The 24,703-nt window shown below is 34.1% G+C and overlaps 1 protein-coding gene across 4 annotated transcripts; it reads left to right on the forward strand.

Moving 5' to 3' along the window:
- The first annotated feature begins 74 nt into the window (after positions 1-74).
- Positions 75-24,271, forward strand: LOC108721752 (uncharacterized). Of its 4 annotated transcripts, none has more exons than XM_018446483.1 (10): positions 75-165; positions 234-507; positions 2,547-2,782; positions 2,892-3,226; positions 6,456-7,065; positions 7,329-7,680; positions 7,942-8,347; positions 9,467-9,732; positions 13,254-13,438; positions 24,254-24,271. In XM_018446483.1, coding segments are annotated over exons 2-10 (2,487 nt in total). In that variant the 5' UTR covers positions 75-165; positions 234-411; the 3' UTR covers positions 24,255-24,271. The 4 variants fall into 4 exon arrangements, with proteins under 4 accessions (XP_018301985.1, XP_018301983.1, XP_018301984.1 ...); XM_018446481.1 differs by lacking the exon at positions 24,254-24,271 and adding an exon at positions 13,777-13,890; XM_018446482.1 differs by lacking the exon at positions 24,254-24,271 and adding an exon at positions 13,777-13,890 and having other exon boundaries at positions 301-507.
- Positions 24,272-24,703: the final 432 nt, after the last annotated feature.

Consider the following 24,703-nt stretch of genomic DNA (forward strand, 5'->3'; position numbering starts at 1 on the left):
GTGGGTGTGGGTGTGGGTGTGGGTGTGGGTGTGTGTGTGTGTGTGTGTGTGTGTGTGTTCTCCAAATACCAAACTTTTTTTAGAAACAGAAGAAAGACCGGTATTTGACCAAATACTCTTAGTATTTCAAAGAAAAGGAATGCGCAGTACACGAATGACACAAAGGTATGTATTAATATTATATAATATTAATGACGATCAATCTTTTAAAAAAGTAATGTCATATTTTGCAGCAAAACAGATATCAAGATATGAAGAGATTTAATTGAATCGAATGAAAACTATTTTGCTGTTGAAAAGCAAGGATCTTGCCGAAGACAAAAAAAAAACAACAAAGGGCAACTGCAAATTCGGCATGATCCGTGGCAAAAATAGAATCTATTCAAAAACGTTAGGTGGGGTGGTGGAGGCATGGAAGCTGACCAACCGTCTCTTCAAAGGCTCTTCAGGAGCACCTTGCCATCACCGGGAGTACCCGGATTAGACGTCATAAGAGCTTTACATCAAGTATGATATATACCCGTTTCTTTCCATATATTCTCGTTGTCTAAAGGTTTAAACGTGATCTTTGCATTTTTCAATATTAAATTTCTATTATTTTACGTACAGTACAGAATTAAAGAGAGTTGATTCTTTTTGACCGGATAATTATCAATCTAATTTAAGTAGTACGAAAATGATCTATTATGATTTATGTTAATTTATATTTAGAAATCTATTAAAATCATATAATTTATACTAGAGACCCAATAACAGAGTCTGGCCTTAAGCAGTTTTGTCAAAACAAGAGTGAGAAGCAGCCTGTCTAGCGATCTTTGAATGTCTTTGAATCCTGGAATTATCTTGGAATTTAATATATCCTGAAAAACTAAAAACCTGAAAAAACCTGAAAAAACCTGAAAACTTCGTCGATGACTTCATCGCTTCAAAGCCACCAAGCTTTTATCGTGGTGGAATCCGACAATTGTCCGACAGATTGCGTAAGGTCATCGATGTTAACGGAGAATATTTCCATGATTAATCAAAGTATTCACCCCAAAAAATCATAAATATGAGAAGGTCAAGCCATGTTCAAAAAAAGATTCTCAAAAATTTAGTGCTCGTATTCATAGTCAGACCTTATACTTAAGGCTTCCTTAAATCTATCTTTAGATGCTCAGTAGCCAATGAAATAATTCGTACAGCATCTGAAGATAAATTTAAGGAAGCCTTAAATATATGGCCTGACTATGAATACTGGCCTAAATGATTATCTAAAATAATATATTTCCATGAAAAGTAACTGATATATCATTAATAAAGATGCCAGTTCAAAGTAAACATACATAAAGTGTATATTATCTAAATTTAATAATATATTAAAATGAAAAATAACTGATATGTTATTCAAGATATACATAATGAAATATTTACTTTTAATAGTAAAATCAAGAAAATATACGTAGCATCTTCTAGAGTTCAAATATGGCGGCTAAACTAAGTGAAATTGTAGAGTATCGTAAGAATCACATGTAAAAATTCATAAAAATGTGCTGCCACCTGTGACAATTAAAAAAACTAACTGTAACAACTTGCCCCGTGCTTTCTATGCCATAGATCCGAGTACAAATCCACTCACAACACATACCAGATGATTTTAATGATTTAAAATCATTACTTCTCTTAGAAGACAATAGCAAAGAGAGTGTCTTTGCCAATTTGTCATAAAATAATAATAATAATATGCCATAAATATTCTGCAGTTTGTAAATGTGTACCACAAGTCTAACAATTTGTCCCGATCTCCCCTATTTATCGAACAATTATTTATTAATAATGAATTTCTTTTTATATGTATAAAAATTCAATTTCGATAATTTTGTATTTAAAACGTATATGTACAGACGAACAGTAATGCATCCCAATAATTCTGATTGATTAAACCCCACTCTATTACTTTTCCGAGATTCCGTTTTCCGAAATTCCGCCTGTCATGGGACAGCACCCTTATTTAAACATTAAAAGATTTAGCTTCGACCGTTTTGGCCAGTATTTCCTATTTCCTATTTGTTGAGTTTTCAAATGTACAGTTCAATAAGATTCTTATTGTTTTTAATCTAGAAAAACCAGGATTTTTACCTGGAATGTCCTGAAATTATCCTTGAATTGATTATCCAGATATGGTTGGACACCCTAAGAAAGACAGTACTATCTCCTTTATATGTTGTTTTATTAACCTACTGAAGTTGACAAAAACGACGGGATCAAAAGTTTGTTATCTCGTAGCCAGACTCTGTTACAGAGACTCTATATATAAACTTTTTGAAATTTTTTTAGATCTTTTGTAGATTTTGAGTTATAATCATTTCTTATTGCAGATTTTAAATCTTTTTGTTCATTAAATTCTGTAGTATATCTCTGAATCAAAAGAAGTGTATTTGTATTCAATTACCTGCTGTAGATTATATATTTAACGAAATCATTGAAACATATAAGGTTGGAATTTTTTATTACTGCACATCTGTCATCAAAATAAAAAATTTCTACGACTTGTCTTCATGATGTAGACAGTCGTGTCACTGCGCTCGGCTCTGGACTCATCGCGCGAGGAGCTCCGGCGACTGCAAGAGAGCGTCGGGAATTTTTGCGGCGAGAGCTACATTGATGCGGTGAGCCGTTTAGCCCTCGAAAATCATGTGCTCAGACGAAAGATCCTGAGTAGGAGCTGTGAATTTTCGTGCGATGCAGCGACTAGTCCTCCACTTCAATCGAGACACGTTCAACTTGTAGAAGTCCATATGAAGTAAGTTTAGCAAATTGGTTTAATTGTTATCATAGGAAATGAATTTCTTTGGCGCAAGAATTCAATCAACAAATCAATAACAAATTCATCAAATTTATTCGTATAACAGCGAACCGACAGATCCTGAGAAAACTACTATGGATGTGTCCAAGAAGATTGCTACTGATGCTCAGAACTCGTTTAATGAACCAGTATCTGAACACAGCAAGGTTAATAGCAGCAACAACAATGGTCCTGATCCGTCTTCTCGTGCTGGCCAATCCGACAAGTTCCAAGATTTATCGAAATATTCGAAAATCACAATTACCAAAGATATAATCAATACTAAAATTACAGAGGCGGCGTCCACGATTCTGAACGTTTCTCAAAATGAGAATCACAAATCTCCAACTTTGACAACGAATGTGACTAACAACGAGGAAGAGTCTCGAGTGGAAATATCAGGTAAAACAATCTCCTAACAATATATAAATATTCCTTCCTATTTATAGTAAAATGTGCGTGTTAAATCGATAATCGAATTCATTGTTGCCCCTTTTCCGCGATGCGGATTGGTTGTTTAGAGCTCGATCGCATCGCGTGCATAACTTTGTATCGTGAGCGGATGTCGTGCGATATTTTAACTGTTTATCGATTTTTAGATCCTTATTTAGTTATTTTATAACTCATATTAATGACAGTAACGTCATTGTATTGTTGTCGCGCAGCTTTTTTACCACGTATAAAATCTGCGCAACGACAATATAATGATATCTTATTACTGTCGTTAGAGTTACAGAATAAAGGCCTTATTAATTCGAATTGAGATTACTTAAAAAGGTTAAAAAGTTTATTATTATAATTTTGTTCGTTAAACACTCTGAATCTGATGTTAAAATTATACGTTCTTTGTATGGTTTTCAGAATTTGCTAAATACAAAAATTAGAGAACATAATATTATAGGACCGTATGTGATAACAAACTATAGAAATCAATGCCTTAAACGGTCTAGATGGATCTTAAACGCGCGCCGAAATGATTTTTTCGGTCTTGAAACACTAATTCTACTAAACTACCACAGTAATATCACGAGTTAAATTGACTAGCAATTTAACAATTTGATGCTTTTTCGCATCTTCGAGCGATCTTAATAATGCTGAATGACATTAAAATCTCAAAATAATTAATTCTTATTGCGAAAAAAATTACCTCGGCCGGGAGTCGAACCCAGATCTCTTGCTTTCCGGGCGAGCATCTTAAGCCTTTAGTTAGACCACCGAGGCCTTAGTAATATTCCTCGCAATAATTGGCATATGAAGGAATAACATCTATTTAGGCGTCGTAAATAAACAATATAATATATTAAGACTGTATAAGTGATAACAAATTGTAGACAGCAATATCTTAAACGGTCTAGCTGGATCTTAAATGCTTGTATGATTCTGTGTGAATTTATATACTACATATGTAGTCCTTTGAAACGCGCGCCGAAATGATTTTTTCGAAAGATGCGAAAAAGCATCAAATTGTTAAATTAAATTAAATTGCTAGTCAATTTAACTCGTGATATTACTGCGGTAGTTTAGTAGAGTTAGTTTTTCAAAAAATCATTTCAGCGCGCGTTTATATACTACATATTATATACTACACACGTAGTATATAAATTTATACAGAATTATACAAGCATTTAAGATCCAGCTAGACCGTTTAAGAGATTGATTTTTATAGTTTGTGTTAAAAATTAAAGAATTTTGCATATTTATATGCTCTAGATACAATATATGAATATGCTACGTGTGAACATGAGCTCTGAATTTATATGAAAAATTTTTCATATATAAATATATGAACATAAATAAATATATTATTTTATGGACATATTTTATATATATGATTATACGTATACAAAATATGTCCATACACATGTCCATACATTCTTCTTTCTTTTGTTACCGTTTTTTTATACCGTTTAGTATAAAAAAAAAAAATAATCGAAAGGATAATTTTCGCATCAATTTATATTGGTTTTTTTTTATATATAGCAAAATCAAGTTTGGAAAATGTAAAAAAATTGCTTATATATCATTGTATCTAATGATTTATATATAATTATGTAAGTGTATAATTATATAAGCGATTTTTTTAATTTCTCTATATTTGTTTTTTTTTTTAAACAATGCGAAAATTATCCTTTTAATGATTTTTGTTTTCTCATTATTATTATTTTTTTTCTTACATTAAACAGTAACTTTACAAAAGAAAGAAAGATTTAAGATGTATGGACATATTTCATATATAATTATATGTATATGAGAAATTTTTCATGAGAGTACATATACACACACAGGGTGAGTAAAAAGTCCCGTGCGGGTGAAATATCTGGAAAACTAGGCATTTCTGAAAGAAATGTTTCTTACAAAAGTTGTAGAGTTTTAAATGATCCATTCACTGATCTGATCAGTATGATCTTGGGTGGCGTCGCCAAGATCAGGTCAAAGATACATCGATTTTTTAAATTACACACTATATTTGATTTCAGAATCTAATAGCTGGTGACAAGAGTTTTTCAAACACTACAATAAAGTTATTTTTTTCATAAAGTACTTTTCGAGTTATGAGGCATAATACAGAAAAGTATAATTTAATTAATTGAAATAAGCTACATATTATGTAGTTTAATTCAATTAATGAAATCATATTTTTTTTGTATTATACGTACTCATTTCCAATTGGAATTTTCCCGGGACCTCTTACAGGGCCTTTAAAAATATGATTTAATTAATTGAAATAAACTACGTATTATGTTATATTTTTTTTATTATGTATTCATTTCTTTTTCTAATAGTTTTTTCTCGTCAAATTGAGGTATTTGATTTGAGGATGTCAAAACCACAAAGCGATATACTTTAGAAATTGTAAAAAAATTTTTTCTATCTCTAAAAACTTTTTTATAATCCAGTTAAATGCAACTTTTAAAGGCCCTGTAGGAGGTCCCGGGAAAATTCCAACTGGATGGATCTTGTTCTGGGTGAACAGATCTATAATTTGAGGGGAGTAACGATCTATTTGAACGCTTAGAACCTTGCTAAAATCAACCTTGAACTCGAAATTTGGTTCTTTTTTCACATTAATCGGGAACTATATTTCTTAGGGCGTATATCGTAGGGTTAAATGAATTATTGCATCGTGTTCAGCGACCAAAAAAAACCTTACAATATCAAAAAACATACAATATTTAAAATCCAGATTAAGCTATTTTTGCATCAAATCAAACCTATTAAGGAAAATCGAAACTTTGATTTAAAAATCGTTCACTAGCAACCTCTAAATCTTAATATTTTTTAATAAAAATTTAGGGGTGAATTCATCTTTTGGCATGAAATGGAAGCTTTTGAGCTAAGAGGCCGATTAAAAACAAAATTTTTTTTCTTGTCAGTCTAATATACATATGTCACATATAATGGAATTAAATGAATAGTGCGCGCGTAGCGCGCGCATATATTGTCTTATAATATAAAAAAGACAAAATTTTGCATTCACGATAATAACAATAATGATATAACAATACGTCACTAAAAAACTTTCTTAAAAATTAGATATTAAAAAATTTGTAAAAATTTAGATTTTTTTTTTTTTATGGAAAAAAGAGTATTTTCTTTAATTCTTCGACATGTATTCTTTTCGTTATTTTAGGTGACGCAGCTAATATGGGTCATTTAGATATTCCTGAGAAGGATCCTGAAGACTTGAGTTTGAAATCTATCTCTGACGGTGAGAATTCTGTATTCAGCGATCATGTAGATCAACCTCAGATACCTCGACAAGGTCATCCAGGTGATTCGCCAAGACCGAACGAACACTCGGAGAACGAGTCTGAAGAATTGGATGACATCGAGCTAATATTCACAACAGATGAGATATGTCGCGATCTCGGTCTGCAGGAGGATCTGGTTTCTATTACCGAGACGGAAACATGGCAGCATGGCGGTGGCGGCCAACCTATTTTACTTAAATATATAAAACCGACAGAGAATGAGTCATTAATTTGCAATGGTGACAAAACCAGTTCTGTCGAGGAAGCCGTCTCGTCGCAGAGTTCTAGCATCGACCGCGAGGAGAGTGTCGACAGGTTCGACGAGAGCTCCAGTACCAGACTCAATAAGATGTGGTCGCAGTGCTCCGTTCTAGTGGAGACTGACATTAGCAAGTGTGGTATATTGGAAGATGCTGAAAGCACGGCAGGTTCATCCTTGCGACATGTCACGAGAAGAAATACTCTGGCTGCACCACCGACGGCTTACCGGTTTATAACAATTCAGATAATTTTCTTCAGGAAATCATTTTTTAACAAGTTTCATGTCTCCTTAAGTTTATACACTGCACTTGCAAAGTTCACGTAATTCTCTCTCACATTGATTATATTTTTTATCTTAAAATCGAGCAATCGATTGATTAAATGTTACTTATCGTTATCAATTTCTAATTTTATAGAAGCGTTTTATTATTTTTATTGTGTTATATAATTTTATTACTAAATGTATTATTATATCATTGTTATTCTTCCAGACCTATCATTCATCGGGAAGCTCTGGCTAATAGTCGGAGAAAGAGTTCTGTTCCATTGCGGCCGGTGATGGACCGTAGTAGTGGTGCCCGAAGAGAATCTGGTGTCCAGACGGACATCTCTGCGCTTCCAGCACAATGGCGATCCGAAAGCTATCTCGCACACAAAGTCGCACATACTTTTACGACATTACCGAGCAAGTTTGCGCTACCAACAGGAGTGCCTGGCCGACTGAGATTGTCGGACAAAACCCGAGAAGCTAGAAGAGTAATGTTGTCGGACATTAGTTTCACTAGCATGGTACCAGAATTATCAAGAAGTGCAGATCACCTGTGCCATGAGCCACATGCACAGGTGAAATTAAAACATAAACTATTGAAAAAGTTAGAAACAAAAGTTATTAGTAATAGTTTTCAAGGAAGCGCTTTACGAATTATCTCTGTGTTATATTCATACATCGTTAAATGCCAACGTTTTATAAACATTGCAGTTTACTTCATCAGGGTGAAAAGCAACGAAAATTTTGAATCATTGAATTAAAAACTGCATAGAAGTGAATTTTAGATTTCCTAAAGAATCCATGAGAAGTTAAGTTTAATGATTTTCCTTCTTTAGACGTGTTTTAGTTCACGCGGCTGTGGCCTTCGTACATCCGAAGCTCAAAGACGCGAATCCTTAGGCTCTCCTGCAGGATATTGGCTTCGTTGCAATCCCACAACAGGTCTGCCGAGTCCCTGTGACTGTCGGTTATCAACTGATCTGTATTCTTCGCGATATCGCGGCTCTCTAACATCGATACCGTCGCCCGGTCTCGAAGTTGCCGGGGATCCTCCGCGAAGACATTCCTGGAGAGCGACAGCGGCATCCCTCGACACATGGAGAGTTCCGGTTGCGACTTCCACACCACGTCCGACATGGTCCTCGATGCCATCTTCTCCAACACACATACATCCTCCACCGACTTTCTCCAAAACTTCGAAAAACACACCAAAGAGAACACGATCCAAGGTGACTTTTCAAGGTACGGTATATACAAAATACTCATGTAGATAGAGCAGAATAAATTGAGTCGAAAGATCCTGTACCGTTTCACAATTTTTGCAATAGAGTTAACTAGAGAAATTAATTATTAAAAATCACAGAATGAGCGCGTATCCTCTCAGTTTACTGCTAAATTCAAATGCGCAGCGAGATAGGACTTATAACCGTTCAGCATCATAAGTTGGGGAGTTGTTTACTACAAGCGACAATAGCATCATACAAGTGGCGAAAGGAAACACCTTCACGCGTAGGATGATCGTATCTCCGCGAATTTGGTAGACCGAACGACTAAGCGCTCATTCGGCGATCTTTAGTAATAAATTTCTTGTCAACTGTTGCGAAAATTGCAAAATTGTATAAGATTTTTCGATCCACTTTAATCCGCTCTATTTACACAAGCATTTTGTCAAATCACGTGTATGTGTGTATGCGTGCGTGTCTCTGTGTGTGCGCGCGCGCGCAGGTTTTTGTTAATAACTTTTTAACTAATAATGAGCAACGGCTAAAACCTGTTAGAAGTCACTCAGAGTCATGACCTTGTAACAACCTCACTTTCGTCGCACGAATTAGCGTCGGGTTTCTACAGTCGGTCGGAACGCGAAAGAGGTTCGTGGTGGGGAGAGAAGGTACAACAAACGAGGCGTGATTATAAAGAAAAACAATAATGATAACTTTATTGAAAGCCGAAATATAATACAGTGTAATTTGGCGCGGTCGCTGGCCGTAAGCGTCGGCCTGTATGCTCTGCTCAGCGCGTTTGTGTGTCGTGTGTGTGCATGTTGTGCGTGTGTGTGCGTGTAATGGAGTGTTTGTGTAATGCCGGCGAAACTCGTCGCAGACTAAACTCGCAGCGCAATGTCGCGAGATGCGCAAGTCGGGGGACAGCGAACAGTCGAGCCGCGGTGTTTAAGTGTAGTCGCGGGACGCGTATACACTGAGAAAAAAATTTATTAAATTTTAATAAATATTTCTTTGAATAGTCCTAGCGGAATATTTACTTACGATAAATAAATATTTAGATTAATGAAAAAAATGATAGTTAAATCAAGAAAAAATTTACATCGATTCCGATATAGTGAGTTCAATATGAAACTTTCAGAGTGTCCATTGACGCGCGGTAGTTTACCCAACTTGCATTCAGACTCAGTCGGCGGTGAAAATAGTGGAGACTCTACTGAATCGTTAATCGATGAAGCCGAGGATTATCTGCGGCGAAGTATTGATTCTATGTTAACAATATCAAGCATCAGTACGGATTATTGGAACAAACAGACAACAAGACGAAGAAGAACGCGAAGGCATTCGGAGCCGAACTTGATACGCGATTGGCATCCTTCTCAGGATGCCAAACCATATTTGCCAAAGGTATTGTTATATTCGTAATTTTTTTACGTTTTAATTATTTAATTCTGAATATTTTAAATATATAAATATATAAATATATAAATAAAAAATGGAATTAATTTACAAAATGATACGGAATAATTGCATCCGTTATATCATGATTTAGTTAAGAAAGAATAGTGTTTTCTTGTTTTATAAGTTAAAAATTTGTATTACTGATTTTTTTATGTTGATATTTATTCTTATTCTGTTTAATATTCGTACATACAAACACTGGGGGTGCGTTCCGTTGCATGCATTGAATGCATAGATCACATTCAATGTGCTGCGCACATTAATATTGTTCCGTTTCGTTAATACGCATGATGCGCGCTTGGAAACGGAAGAGTTTACCATGTGTTTGATGCAAATCAAAAATAGATGCTACCATGGACGACATAATGTCCATTTCTACCAATGTAAATTAACTTTAATTTTCGTATAATTTATTCTTTATCTTTTTCTAATTCTTGAAAACGATAAAAAGTAAGTTAAACTAAGATTAAAATTAATCTACACTGATAGGAACAGGCGTAAGGCCCAGTTTCACAATTCATGGTTAATTCTTAACCGAGGTTTAACTTATTCCTCATCTCTTTCTAATGCCAGAATTCGAAAGGGATGAAAAGGTTGAACCTCGATTAAGAGGTTCAACGGTGAATTGTGAAACTGAGCCTAAGATATTTATTGTTGAGGTTATTACATATGATATTGTATATATTTTAAGATATGAGATTGTATATATTTTAAGTAGCCCTCATTTCTTGGTATATTTTAAGTAGCCAGCAGTTTCTTGGTTGATAAAGAGGGTGAGAACTTCGTTACTCTCGTCAATGATGACTGGAGAAATTCGATTAAATCACTTTCCATTATAATAAGACGAATTTTGGCGTGCTTTTGGTTGCTATACCAGAAGCACGCCAAAAATCGCCTATTATTACACTATAAATCCGAGCAAAAGGCGACAACAGGCTTTTGAATTTTTTTTAGACGCATCAACTTCGCATTAAATGTTTCACGTTCGAGCTGCTGTAATTGATGCATGAGACGTGGGGAGAACCTAGGGAAATATGTGCGTTATCGGTATTCATTGATGCGCGCATTAATTGAAACGGAACGGTTCTCTATGTAGTCTATGTGCATTATGCGTGCAACGAAACGCACCAGAGAGAATACAAAATGTCCTCTCATACGTTCCCAAGATACAAGTATAATCACATTATAACGGACCATCGTTATGCTGAAATTAATGTAAGTTTTTCAACTGATTTAATAAATTTCAACTCATCGACTACGGAAATCAGTAGTAATACTATGGGGATTCTAACCCACGGATACAGCAATCACGCACTAGAACTTTCTTTCTCACTTTCAACAAGTATGTTCTTATCTTTAAGTTCCAAAAGTGTACACCAGTTCAATCACCCTAAATCTTTTCATTTTTATGTCATGCACACTACTTCGATGAGCACCGAGATGCAACATCGCAATGCATCTCGGTCTTTTCATTTTATATCATTATGCGCACTACTTGACAACGTCGCAATTGTATCAAAATTACATTGATGATGTCATCGTCCGGACATGTCGTGACATGTCAAATGTTTTTGTGTGTGAGAAGAAAAAGAGAAATACATAGGAGAAGACGGCAACGGGCAACCAGAGAAAAATGCTAAGTATATGACATAGCGCGCACGGTGGTGGCGACAAGCGGCGCTGTCCAATACCTAAAATTGCAATACATATAAAGGCAGCATTTGATAGCTGGATGCTCTATACATAAAGGCAACTGCCTCTGAACTGACGACACCGATCTTCTCATGGCAGCACTTTTGACTTGACTTGTTTTATGTATAACGGTCGCTTGTAGATAAATTCCGGGCAGCCTCGCTATAGCGAAGAATGCTTCTCGGCGTCAGTCTTGTCCGCGCACGCGAGCGAGGCGGTGTGGTTTCTTGTATTATAATTATTATAAGATCTGTTTTGTGAAGGTCCCAGATGCGCACAAAAAATATCGGACACAGCAAGTTGTTCCAATCGGACACAGATTAAAACGGATACACGATGGACCCAATCGGACACAGTCCTAATTCGGAGCTACGCCGCCCCGAACAAAAAAAATTAACATATCCTACCCGCTTGGGGCCTAACCGCATGGAAGTTGCAGCTGGGACAATGTCCGCTTGGAATATTTTTAACACATGAAGACAGTGGAGTGTGAGAACAGTCTTTTTAGAGGCACTAAAAACCCATTTGGAATTCGGGATGTGAGAATTTTTACCCGTTTAACTTGTGTCCGTTTTAACTTGTATCTGATTGGGATCGTTATGTGTCCGATATTTTTTGTGCGCATCTGGGACTTTCCTCTGTTTTCTGTCGTTGAACTGGTGTACACTTTTGGAGCTTAAAGTAAGATAGGAACATGTTCGATATTTGTTGAAAGTGAGAAAGAAAGTTCTAGTGCAAGAACAGACCAATAGTTATTATGAAATATTTTGAACCGTGTTGAACTTCGAAGTGTGATGGTAATTAAGGAGGAGGAGGAGGAGGAGGAGGAGGAAAAAAACGACGCTCCCGCTGAGGAAATTGGGGATGAAGACGCTCTCACCGAGAATGCCCCCATGGAGGTCGATCCAGTGATTCGTCATTCCCGCGACGCAGGCGCCACCTGCTGGTTGCTGTATCCGTGGGTTTGAATCCCCCATATTATTACTACTGAAATCATTTCAAAAATTTCAAGTATTAACTCGATATTTTAGTTAAATTACGGAATTTTGGTTTGAGTATTCAGATAAATACGACAGACGACAATTGTAGTTTTTAATGTTGGACAACAGCCTAACGATGATTCAATGAATGTACACTTTGCTCGCCTATCTTTTTCTAACGTATTAATTTCTAACGTAATAACTCCGATATTTGTTGCTTATGCACTGAGGATGACCTAATCTTATGGTTGAAATGTCTGTAATTGGTAATTGACATATATATTATGTTTAAATTACACATGTTCAGCTGTGTCTCTCATTAGCATTACTTTCCTGGTGGAAAAATGTTGCTGAAATTATTCCACGTTTTGGAACACTTTTCAACAAAATTTCAGCATTTCAAAAAAATTTCAGTTTAATTTCAGCGATTTTTAGCTGAAAAATTTATTTTCGACAAAATTTCAAAAAAATTCAGCAAAATTTTCAGACAAATTTCAGCAAGAATTTCAGAGAAATTTCGGTTGGATTTCAGTGATTTTTCAGTGTGTTAGCTGAAAAATTCACTTTCAGTGAAGTTTCAGCAAATTTTCAGCAATTCCGCTGAAATGTTCCAAAACGTGAAATAATTTCAGCGAAACTTTTTCACCAGGGTTATCCTTTATTGATTTAATCTTTTTCAATTTCAATTGTTATTTTTTGCGCTACCTGAAATATGCGCGTTACGAGAATTATTTATATTTTAATTGTTATTTAAATATATAATTGCTCGAATTTTTATTTTCTTGCACCTTCCAGACACCAAGAGATCTCAAACTGGATCATCTTGTGAAAGTTATATCACCGGAAGGCAGAGTCCTCCAAGGTCGCGTGAGATATGTAGGTCCTGTTCCAGGTCGAGAAGACACGCATGTGGGAGTGGAACTGCCATATGTCAATGGTTCATCTGATGGTACTTTTCATGGCAGAAGATTTTTCGATTGGTAAGCTTATGAAATAATTTTTTAAATGTAAAATATTTTGCAGACATTATTACGAATAAAGATTTAGAGAACAACACTTCTTTCATTTAAAACTACACGTATAACATAGAAGAATAGTAGAATTTTTTAATATTATAAAAAAAAAATTATAAAATTAAATTAGCCTTCTTTTCTATTTGTTTCTCTAAATTTTTACATAATTTCACTAAAAGGCTATTTTGTAATACCTTTTTGTCTTTAATATTTCTGGATATATGCCATATAGAACATATTTCATTAAATTGGAAGTTAATAAATCCTTCATTTATATTTTAATCAAGAATAAATGTCATTAACAGCGATCCGGATCGAGCAATCTTCGTTCCGTTTAAGAAGGTGGTGCTTGCTTGGTGCACTATTTGACCCGAAGCGTCGATCACTATAATCACCCCTCGTATTCTACTCTCCCAATATACTATGTAAGAATTTGATGATATACAAGTCGTACTTGTGGATGTTCATCTTCAAAAGCTAAACAGTTTCTGATTAGCGAAATTAGCGAGATGACTATTCTTCAGGGCTGGGTAAAATGCCTTTCGAATTCCATTTAAAATACTATATAATAACTATAAAATACTTTTAAAAAGTAGATATATTTAAAATGCGAAATGCAAAATAGGTTTTTCGAATCCATTTTAAATGTAAACTGAATAAATAGATATTTTAAATGATTTTCAAATGCAAAATGGTTTTTCGTGCTATAGCGGAAAAAAATTTTTACGGAAAAGTACAGGAAAACTATATAACATATTGAGACAAGATCTTAGAAATTCTTAATTTTTCGAAGATATTCGTAGTGGGACATAGAATGAGAGGTGTTTGTTTGTCTCAGAAATCCATAGTATTTCGTAAATATTCGTAGTAGGACGTACTGGCGTTGTTTGTGGGCGGAGGATTTCTTGGTTTTTCAAACAAACAACACTACTTTACGTTCCACTACGAATATCTACGAAAAACTAAGAATTTTTAAGATCTTGTTTCAACCTATATAGTTTTTCCGGAAAGTAAAAACTTTCCGCCAGGATGATGTACATTTTTAAAAATATTTTACGTTTGAAATCCATTTTCAACAGAATTCGAAGCCCTGACTACTGTATTATAAATAAAGTATTTCTAACGGGAATATTTAAAATTTTTTAATATTATGATTTGGAAACAAATTAATACGAAGAAAAGCAAATTAATTTATTAAACGAGAAGCTGTTACGTTCAAAATTAGATGTTAAGAGTAATATACATTTTTAGAAATGTATATAGTATTTTACATAAAGCTGGAACACTCATTTTTTATTAAGATTCGATATTTATGGACTGTCTGGAATTGATTTTCTCTTTACAGTTTAATTTGTAGTTTATTTGAACATTCATGAAAATCTTTGGCCAATCATGGGATTTGGTTCTTCTTGTGTCAATGATTCTAAGGAAAATTTGTGAAAACATAGAAAAACCATTTACCTATTTTATAAATGATAGACATTAAATGATTCCATTTCAAATGTAAAATGAAAATGGTTTTCCAAAAACCATTTAAAATGGAAAATGCAAAATTTTCCATTTTAAATACATATTTAAAATAGAACTATTTTAAATATTATCCAGCCCTGCTATTCTTAATCTGTGGCGATTCTATCATTCTACTATTCTCTACTGTACGGAATCATCTAACTACAGTGAGAGCAAAAAATATTCCTACAAGGAAATTTGTATATAAATTTGTAAATAAAATATAAGTCTTATTTGTAGAAAATAAACATTAATTAGCAATTTTATACAAATACATTTTGTTCTAACATAAACAAATGAGCTTCGCATGTATTCCTGATTTTAGAAGCTAAATTTCACGATTGTACGAATACTTTTTGAGCATCTAAACAATACAATTTTTTATTTTCGTTTATTTTTCAGATGATATATTTTCTATAATTAATACACATCTTTTTAGTATATATAATTTTAAGAAATATACAGTTTATTTTATTCTTTATGAATAAATTGTCAATTACCCAACATGATCGTCAATTAAATGTCGAATCGATGTCAAATTAGTGTTGAAATCATTGTATCGATATCGATTCAACATCAATTCGATGACTCATTTCTCGCTGGACAATATTTACTTTTTAAAAATAAAGTTTCTTTAAAAAATATTTTCTCTGTGTACGAATACTTTTAGCACTCACTGTACGTGTTAAAGTTATCGAAATTTGAAAACCTTCGGACACTAGTGTGATAGCGAATCTATCGAAATATGTATATTAAAACTCGTCATAAATTGCACCCACAACATCCGATGTCTCTTCAAACGCAACGAGCATTATGGCTGCGGTCCACTTGACGCTACAAACGTTTCGAAGTGTCTGAGCGATCAATCAGAACAAAGAATTTTACGAATTAACTAATCAAAGAATGCTTCGAAGCGTTTGTAGCGTCAAGTGGACCGCAGCCTCTGTGATCATAATTACATACACACATATATATATATATATACATATATACATACAAAAGGTGTATACTAACAATAAGTAATACTAAGTAAAAGATTTTAAGAGATGATGATTCATCACATAAAAAATTTAAAATAAAAACTTCATATGACCTTATGTTCGAAACGGCTTAGTTTAAAAAAGTTACTGGGTGTTCAAATTTTCGTTTTTTTTTTTTAACATTAAAAGCTATTCAAGTTATTTTGATGAAACTTTATACATACACAAATTTTTATCAAAATAATTCGAGTGATTTTCGAAATTTTTAAAAAAGAAATTTTTCTTTCAACTCTGACATATTTGAAATTAAGCCGTTTCAAACATATGGTCATATGAAGTTTTCGTCTTAAATTTGTGTGAGTAGGAATGAGCGATGTTTAAGGAAAATATAATAATTGATTATTATGCAAACCGATTTTTAATTAATCGATTCATCGAAGAAAAAACATCGATGTTGATAAAAATTAATGTTTTTTTAATTAATAAATAAATAAAATGATTTACGAATACTGATTTTTACAGTTTTTATTGATTTTTATTATTATAAATTTGAAAGTTGGAATTAAAAACAATTCTTAAACATTACTTAAAACTCATCACATAAAAAAAACAATTCCATTCAGTTGATTATACCCAATTGTTAATAAGAACGTTAATAAGAAAGATTCCAAGTATAGACTTTTTTATATAGCATATAAAATTGTTAATATCCAATTGTTAATAAGAACAGTATACAGTTTTCATGTGTAGATAAGAACAAACATAACACTAACAAGGGAAGTTTTGTTTAACAATTGTTAAACAAAAAATTTTTTTAATTTTTTTTTTTCACAACATTGAAGTACTCTTAAAACAGTACAACTTTTGTTTAAAAAATTTTTCTATCTTTTATACTTCCGACGATATTCACTTCGAAAGAAAAATACCGTTTTGTTTCAAAGGGGTGTTTCACCCTTTAAAAATGAGTTAGGGCATCTATAAAAAAAAATACGTGTCTCTCTTAGATTTTCGTGTTTAATAATATATTTTATGGAGAATCAAATCGGTTCCGGATAGTTGTGAAATTTCCCTTGTAAGAGTGAATTACCTCATAGAAATCTAATTTAATCTACTTTAATACTGAAAATGACTTATTTTGAGTGTTAAAAGCACTGAATAATAGTTCATTTAATACTAAAAAGAAGTAATTATTGTATAATGAGCACTACCTTCCAATATTAAATTTCTGTTAGGGTCATTACCAAATTTTGCTTTGAAAAATACACTTCATATGCTTTCACCTTGGAGCTCAATTTTGGGGCTCACTTTACAAGTGAAAAACTGCGCTTTTTATATTCTCGTCCAAGTGATTCTTGTTTACGAGTAAATGCTCTCCGCCGCGGCCCTCTGTTGGCGGAGATGTGTAATTTATTGCATGTGTAATTTATTGCAAAAATTTCAGAAATAACTTAACTGAAAGGTTTGCAAAACGATTTCATGTGAAATATTTCAGAAATAACTCAATTGAAACATTTAAAATTTATTCCATGTGAGAAATTTCAGAAACAGCTCAATTGCAAGGTTTGGAACTTCTTTTCATATGAAATGTCTCAAATATAACTCAACTGAAAGTTTTATAAAATTATTTTCATGTGAACAATTTCAGAAACATTTCTGTTGCAACATTTTACATAACATATTTCAAAATTCTTTCAGAATTATTGCACATGAAATGTGAAAGATCGAAATGATTTTGAAACCTTACTGAAAGTTTCTTGCAACAATCAGTGCTATATGGGAAGTATTATAATAAGGAAATCAACGTATTGGATTGGCTCCTGCTTACATTATGATCTTATGATCCTTATTGTGATTGGCCAATTTGCTTACCGCTTACATTTCACTACTTAAATTTTTTTGTGTGCCATGGCCTTAACGCTGCATAACGCATAAACACCCACAATCACAGATGAAATGAAAGTTTGTTATTTACATTGCAGCTTTGTCCCGAAAAATGATAATTGGCATTATTGGCAACGTCAGTTATGCAACCATGACAATTCCACCATAAGTTATGTCAATCTCATTACTCAAAAGAAAAAGGCGCGACTAGCGTGCCTCTTACGGCACGTTCAGATTACCACTCAAATATTCTTCAGGTATTATGTTATCCTTGTTTAATAATCGGTGAACACAACAAAGATAAACTGATACCTAGATAGGAATTCTAACATAGTCTTAAGAGTTGAACAAAAAGTACATATAATAAGGTAATATTATGCAAAAACCTTGATGTAAAAGATCCATCTCGATGTATCAATTAATTCTATAACATTGGTTAAAATCATCGATTATTTCGTAGAAAAAGATTGATCTTAATATAATCGATACTATCGCCCATCCCTATGTGTGAGGAATCACCCATAAAAATCTTTTAGTGCGTACTCAGTATATATCCTGTATACTTGTATACTTATTTTATGTATATATGTATATACGTATGTATATATGCGCGCGCGCGCGCGCGCGCGCGTGTGTGTGTGTGTGTGTGTGTGTGTGTCAAATGTTTATTCAAGGTGTCCGATAATGACTGGATCACCTCTCGTGAGCAGATAGAGTGAAACCGAACTGAGCGGTCTGTTGAAAAGTGCTGCACTATTTTGCAATTTTTGCAATAGTAACTATGTTTAGACCAAATAATGTTTAGACCATAAAAAATAAATGACTACTGGAAAAAAGAATGTTATAACGAAAAAGGATAATTAAAATACTGCAGAATGATAAAATACTGAATAAAATATAAATTTTAATTATTTCATTAAAATTGGATAATTGCATAGATACGGACCATCCCTTCGATGACCTTGACCTTGACATATATTGTCAAGATCATCACCCTGAATGATCTTGAACAAATTTTAGTCATCGCTCGTCATTCGTAAAAAGATTATTATATGTATATGACAAAAAAGGTATCATAAATATAATATAATTTTCTGACACCCTACATAGAGGGCATGAGGGAAGGTAAAGTGGATCTCGCTTCGCATGAAAAGTCGTACGCCTCTAGGCAGGGGGAGGAGGCAGGTGAACTTCGCTTAGAGTGGAAAGTCATATGCCTCGAGGCAGGGGAGGAGATGGGGTGAATCTCACTTCGCGTAGAAAGTCGTACTTCCCTAAGCAGGGGGAAGGTGGGATGGGCCACTCGAGAAGCCGTTATGTCCCGTAAACAGAGGTAAGTATGGGGTATAGTATTTAATATTGTACAGGGTGAGTCTAATAAAAAGTTCACCACGGTTTTTTTTTCGAAAATGGTTCGAGATAGAGAGAAGACACCTATTATCAAAATTATGTACATAGCGTACAAAAACTGTGTTTTAAACATTTCTTCAAAGAATTCTATTATTGTAATGACTTTGTGTCATACAAATAAATGAATTACTCATTATTTTCAATTCGTTTCTTTTGGAGACCACTCAAGGACACTTCGATGATCTTATTTCTTTTTTTTTTTTTTTTTTTCAAATAATCAATTTGGAGAAGATTTTTAATTTGGAGAAGATTTTTCTTAGGAAGCATTTCATGCGATATTGATTAACCTATTAAAAGTTCAGCGCCCCTAGCAGCTAAGAAGTGCAATTTGGGCAAAAAGAAAATATACGCTACACTACAGTTTAGATTCCTCTACACACCCACCAAGTTTCGTCGAGATCAATTATTTACACCTAAAAACGTTCCCTTGTTAGTCATCATCAGCCAACATAACAGATCGAATAATATAGTACAACACAAACGTTATTATAATTTACTTGAGATCTAGCTCTTATTAATTTATAATTAGTGTCAATCCAATTCTTTAGATTTAACGCAGTATCTTCACCAAATGATAAATATATGTAATCAAAAATAAAACGATGGAATTTGAAAGGAGGTTTTTAATGAATAACGAGCAATTGCTAAAACTTGTTGAAGATTACTCAGAGCGATGACCTTGACAATGTATGTCAAGGTCAAGGTCATCGGAGAATGACCCGTATCTCTGCATAATTAATACATTTCTTTTAACGTAATGACTGATGCATGGCGTAGTATACTGTATGTATAATTTCCAATACTGACTAAGAAAATCAATATTTGATTTTAAATGTTAAGCATATTATTTAAAAAGTTATAACAATTTGAAATAAAAGTATTTTAAGGGAATTTTACTCAAAGTTTCAGACTCTTATATTTTCCTCTGACTTTTTCAGATTTTCCATGACCAATTTAAATTTCCAAGACTTTTTCCGATTTTTCAAGTCTGGGACAACCCTGAGTTATTAAAAATCGCCAAATGAGCGCGTATCCACCTGGTCTATTATCAGATGTAAGTACGCCAAGATATGACCATCCTATGCCGGGAAATGTTTTCTTTCACCGCTCATACGTTGCCATTGCTGCTTGCATTTGTGCACCTACTAACCTACGATGCTAGACGGTTATATTTCGCTGCGCGCTTACATTTAGCAGTAGGCTGGGCGGATATATGCTCATTCGCAGATTTTTAGGAATTAATTTCTCGTTAATTATTACAAAATACAGGACTTTTCTCGACATTTCGCTCAGTTTTGTCCGCTCTACCTACTTACGAGAGGTAATCCAGTCATACCGGACACTCTGTATACATATATGTATGTATATCCAATAATATACTATTCAACTTCGTTTGTGTGATATCTTTGAGTAGATTATCGCCACTAGCTGCAAAAATAATGATGAATTTCGCAATATCAACTTATTACTGTATCTGATATTCTAAAAAATGATGAGAGAAAAATGAGAGGATCAAAGATACAAGATATCTTTGAGAAAATGAAATACACCATTGTATCAGTTACGAAAATAAGAACAAATAGTAACAATAAAAAATAAATTGGAAACGAGAGAATTAAATTACAGTTTCATGTGATTAGAAAATAAAAGAACAGATAGAATCAGTCGCCAATTAATTTTCAACAGGAATAATCAAAACTAATTGATAGCTTCTATCAATAACCGAGAGGCAACATGCAATAAACGCTAATGTTTCATTTTGCAACGTGCCATGTTTTGTGATTGTATATTTCAGATACGGTGTTAGAAGTATAGGTGGTCTGACTCACCTTTTTGAGTTGTGATTATTTTGAGATAATTTGAAGGACTGCCACCAGAGGGTGTGTGAGAGTCAAGTACTATTCATCTCACTCCCTTTCGTTGTGCAGCAGTATCTTTCAGCATTGCGAGGCTGCATTCGAACGCGCTATCAGCACTATTTGTGTCATCTATCCTTTTCTCATGTCTTTTCTCACTTTTTCGTTTGGTACTTGAAACTACGACGTCAGCCAGTATCGAAAGCGCTAACTGACCCAAAATAATCATAGGGCTGCATATGAAAAAGGTATTCAGTCGGACCACCTACACTTTTATAACACCGTAATTTTAGAGTAATCTCGACGACGATGTCTGCTTGCTGCGATATTGTAACGTTAGATTGTTAAAGGATTGCGTTCCTTGTTTAAAGAGAAAAAATAAATTTATCATTGCGATTAATTAATTCTTATTAATATACACATCGAAAAAAGTTTTGCGTCTCACCCCATTTTCATGAATTTCTCTCTTTATATCAAGATAAAAAATAATTTTTCTTATATAACTTCACCTGACACTTTGTTTCTTCCAATGCATAATGTTAATGTTATTGACGCTATTTCTCTGTATCACATGAATAAATACGTAATTTAATCAATATAAAACTTTTTCGATGTGTGTATTTTCTGCTGGAGCTAAAAAGGATGGAGATAAAGATGATCCTCATATACACAGTCATTAAGGCTCCTGAGTAGTTGCTGCGGTCATATTAGATTGTGACATCATAAGTGAGAAATAAGTTTCTTACATGCCATTTGTAAATAAAGAGAATTTGATAAAACAAAATAACGAAATCACTTTAAAACATCTAAAAATAGAATAAAGCTATCCTTTCGACTTTAATAGTCAGTCTTCATCTTCTTCTTGTTTATTGGCTCCTGTCTCTGTGAGCACAAAGGCGACATCACGTCGTTAGATTTCTCATTAGGCGTAGAAAGGTATACAGAAGCTTCTGATTGCTCAGGCGCAGCTGACGACATTAAGTCACCAAATAAGTGACGAAGTTCATACAGTTCCAATTCTCGCGGTAGAAGGGACAAGCAGCTGTCACCAGATCGCTAGGACAGGATGGTGTTGTCAGGTCCGTGCCCAATGGCCGAAGCGCCTGCGCGAGTGCCGCGAGTAAGCGCCGCATAAATACAAATCAAAAGTTCCGATTGATGGCTTTACCAAAGCTGACAAATAAGTAGCAAATTTTTGGCGAAGGATTAAGCAGTGCTTGATTGATGACTTCAGCATGGTTGATGCTATTAGAGCTGCTTATCCTCAATCAGAGCGTGACGGAGGGGGTAGGCGTAATGTGCGGTGAGAGGACAATAAAAGATTATGTGTTGAAGGTCCTGGGAAGAGAAGCCGTAGGAGCATGAAGAGTTTTCTATGATATTTTTCCGGAAGAGACTAAAGTTCAAGTTAAAGTGATTGCTATGAAGGCGATTAAACATGATGATGAATATGCGAGAGAGGTGCATATCGCTGAACCACACAAGGTCTCTTTTTACTATTATAAATATTTTTAAAGAAATATTCTCCCTTTAATTTGGGATGATCTTTCTACGTATTTCTCAAAAGAGTTAGCTGGCCGAGATTTAGGAATAATAAAGAGGTCAGAATATTAACTTTAAAATTCGCATTCTATGCCTTCTCGGATCGCCCTTTTGACCAACTGGTCAACGATTTTCGTTATCTCGGATACCACAATGCGAGGGAATCCAGATATATTTGATTTGAGTACCACGAGACTCCACCTCCACCATAAGGGCTCTAATTGATGGGATTAAATAATTGTTCGTCTTGTTACGATATCCATTGATGGTTTCTAACACACTTTTGGAATCTGAAATTATGGACACATTTTTCAGATCTAGATTCAAAGCAGTAAGCAGAGCGTTATAAATAGCCTATGCTTCCGCTGTGTAAATTGAGGCGTAAAAGGAGATTCTGTACATCACCTGATGTGGTTCAACTGTGGAGCGTAAACCGTCGCCCCAATGTAAATACTATGTAAATACTTTTGAGCCGTAAGCCATCGGTGTAAAACACCGTAGAGTGTTTAATCACATCTCCAAAGAAGCTCTTAAATACGTTAAACATTTTGAAGCGGGAGAGAATTGATTTTCTTAAGAATCTGAGGAGGAATTAAATAGGAGGAGGTAGTTATGGGATAAATAAATGAGAAACGGAAAGCAGGGAGGGAAAGGTCTAAATGCATTTGACTTTTGAAGGATCACATGCGTAAAAACGTAAGAGCAACTGGAAAATGCATGCCAAGGTATGAAAAGCGGGAGGAGGGGGGTTCCTAACAGAGTCGCATAGTTCCAGCATTTTTGTAACTACAGGATGATCCTCCACCAAGATGATTTTAAGGAAGTATATGGCTGCAAGCAGAGGTGTATCTAAGGTATGGCAGGCATGGCACGTGCCCTGGGCGCCACTTGAAGAGGGACGCCAAATCGCGCAAAGTAGTTTTTATTAACTGTCAGTACGAGCCAATATATTTCCTCAAATGGTATACATCAATGAATCATAATATCAATCTAACAAGCGAATTTTATATCTAAATTTTTGTGAAAAATACCGTTTTCTTCGTTAAAATAATTAAATTGTCAAATATTTTATTTATATAATTTTTTTTATTCACTAAAAGATAATTATAATTACACTCTATAATACACTCTAAAATACACTCACATAATTTGAAATATTTTTAATTGAAATGTTTATTTCAAAATGTTAATGTCGCAATCAGAAATTATAAATTATAAACATGAAATCTTCATGATAATTTAGTTGGTAAGAGCCGAGTTTATTTTTTGCAATGTGAAAATCAGGTCAAGACTTAATAATTATTTAAGTCAATTATTTTGTCTTAAATAAATCTTTCTGTGCAAATCTTTGTGCAAATTTTCTCATAAAAATTCCTTTTCACCTTTTCATATTTCTTTTTTTTTCTTAGTAACGATAAACTTGTCTGAAAAAATTAAAATTGAACAGATCATAGATCAATCTGCAACAGTGAAAGCAAGGAGGTGCAGTTATAATTTTTAGCTATAATTTAAGTAAATGTAATGTAATGCAAATAAATGAATAATAAACGTACTTGACTTTTTGAGCTGATATCATGTAAAATTATCTAAAACATGGATTTCAGATATTTGGACAAGGGCGCAATTTCAGTGCTTGCCATAGGAGCTATTTTCCGTAGATACGTCTCTGGCTGCAAGGTATTGGAATCGATGTTTGAGGAGAAGACGAATTCGGCATGCATCACATTGATTAAGATTGAGTTACGATAACCATAACAGAGCCGAAGGGCATGAATACGCTGGAGTTTTTCTACAGAATTGTTATCTTTGAGAGCGAATATTGACAAGGCGCATTCCATGGTAGTGATGGGAGATGGCAAGAATTCGTCTGCTCTAGGAAACTTTGTGTGCATGCATGAAGTGACGTAGTAGCTCGATCCAATGATGGAACAGACGGAGCGATACGGGTGTCTTTGGGACTCCTGTACATCTTAGTGACCGTATCTAACCGTCCCAAATTAGGAAGGACAGTCTTAAATTTTAACACTTTATCTCGCTTTACAACGCGTTCCAAA

This window comes from Mycetomoellerius zeteki, unplaced genomic scaffold, assembly GCF_001594055.1.
Source record: "Mycetomoellerius zeteki isolate Tzet28-1 unplaced genomic scaffold, Tzet1.0 scaffold182, whole genome shotgun sequence".
In the NCBI taxonomy this organism is placed as follows: Eukaryota; Metazoa; Arthropoda; class Insecta; order Hymenoptera; family Formicidae; genus Mycetomoellerius; species Mycetomoellerius zeteki.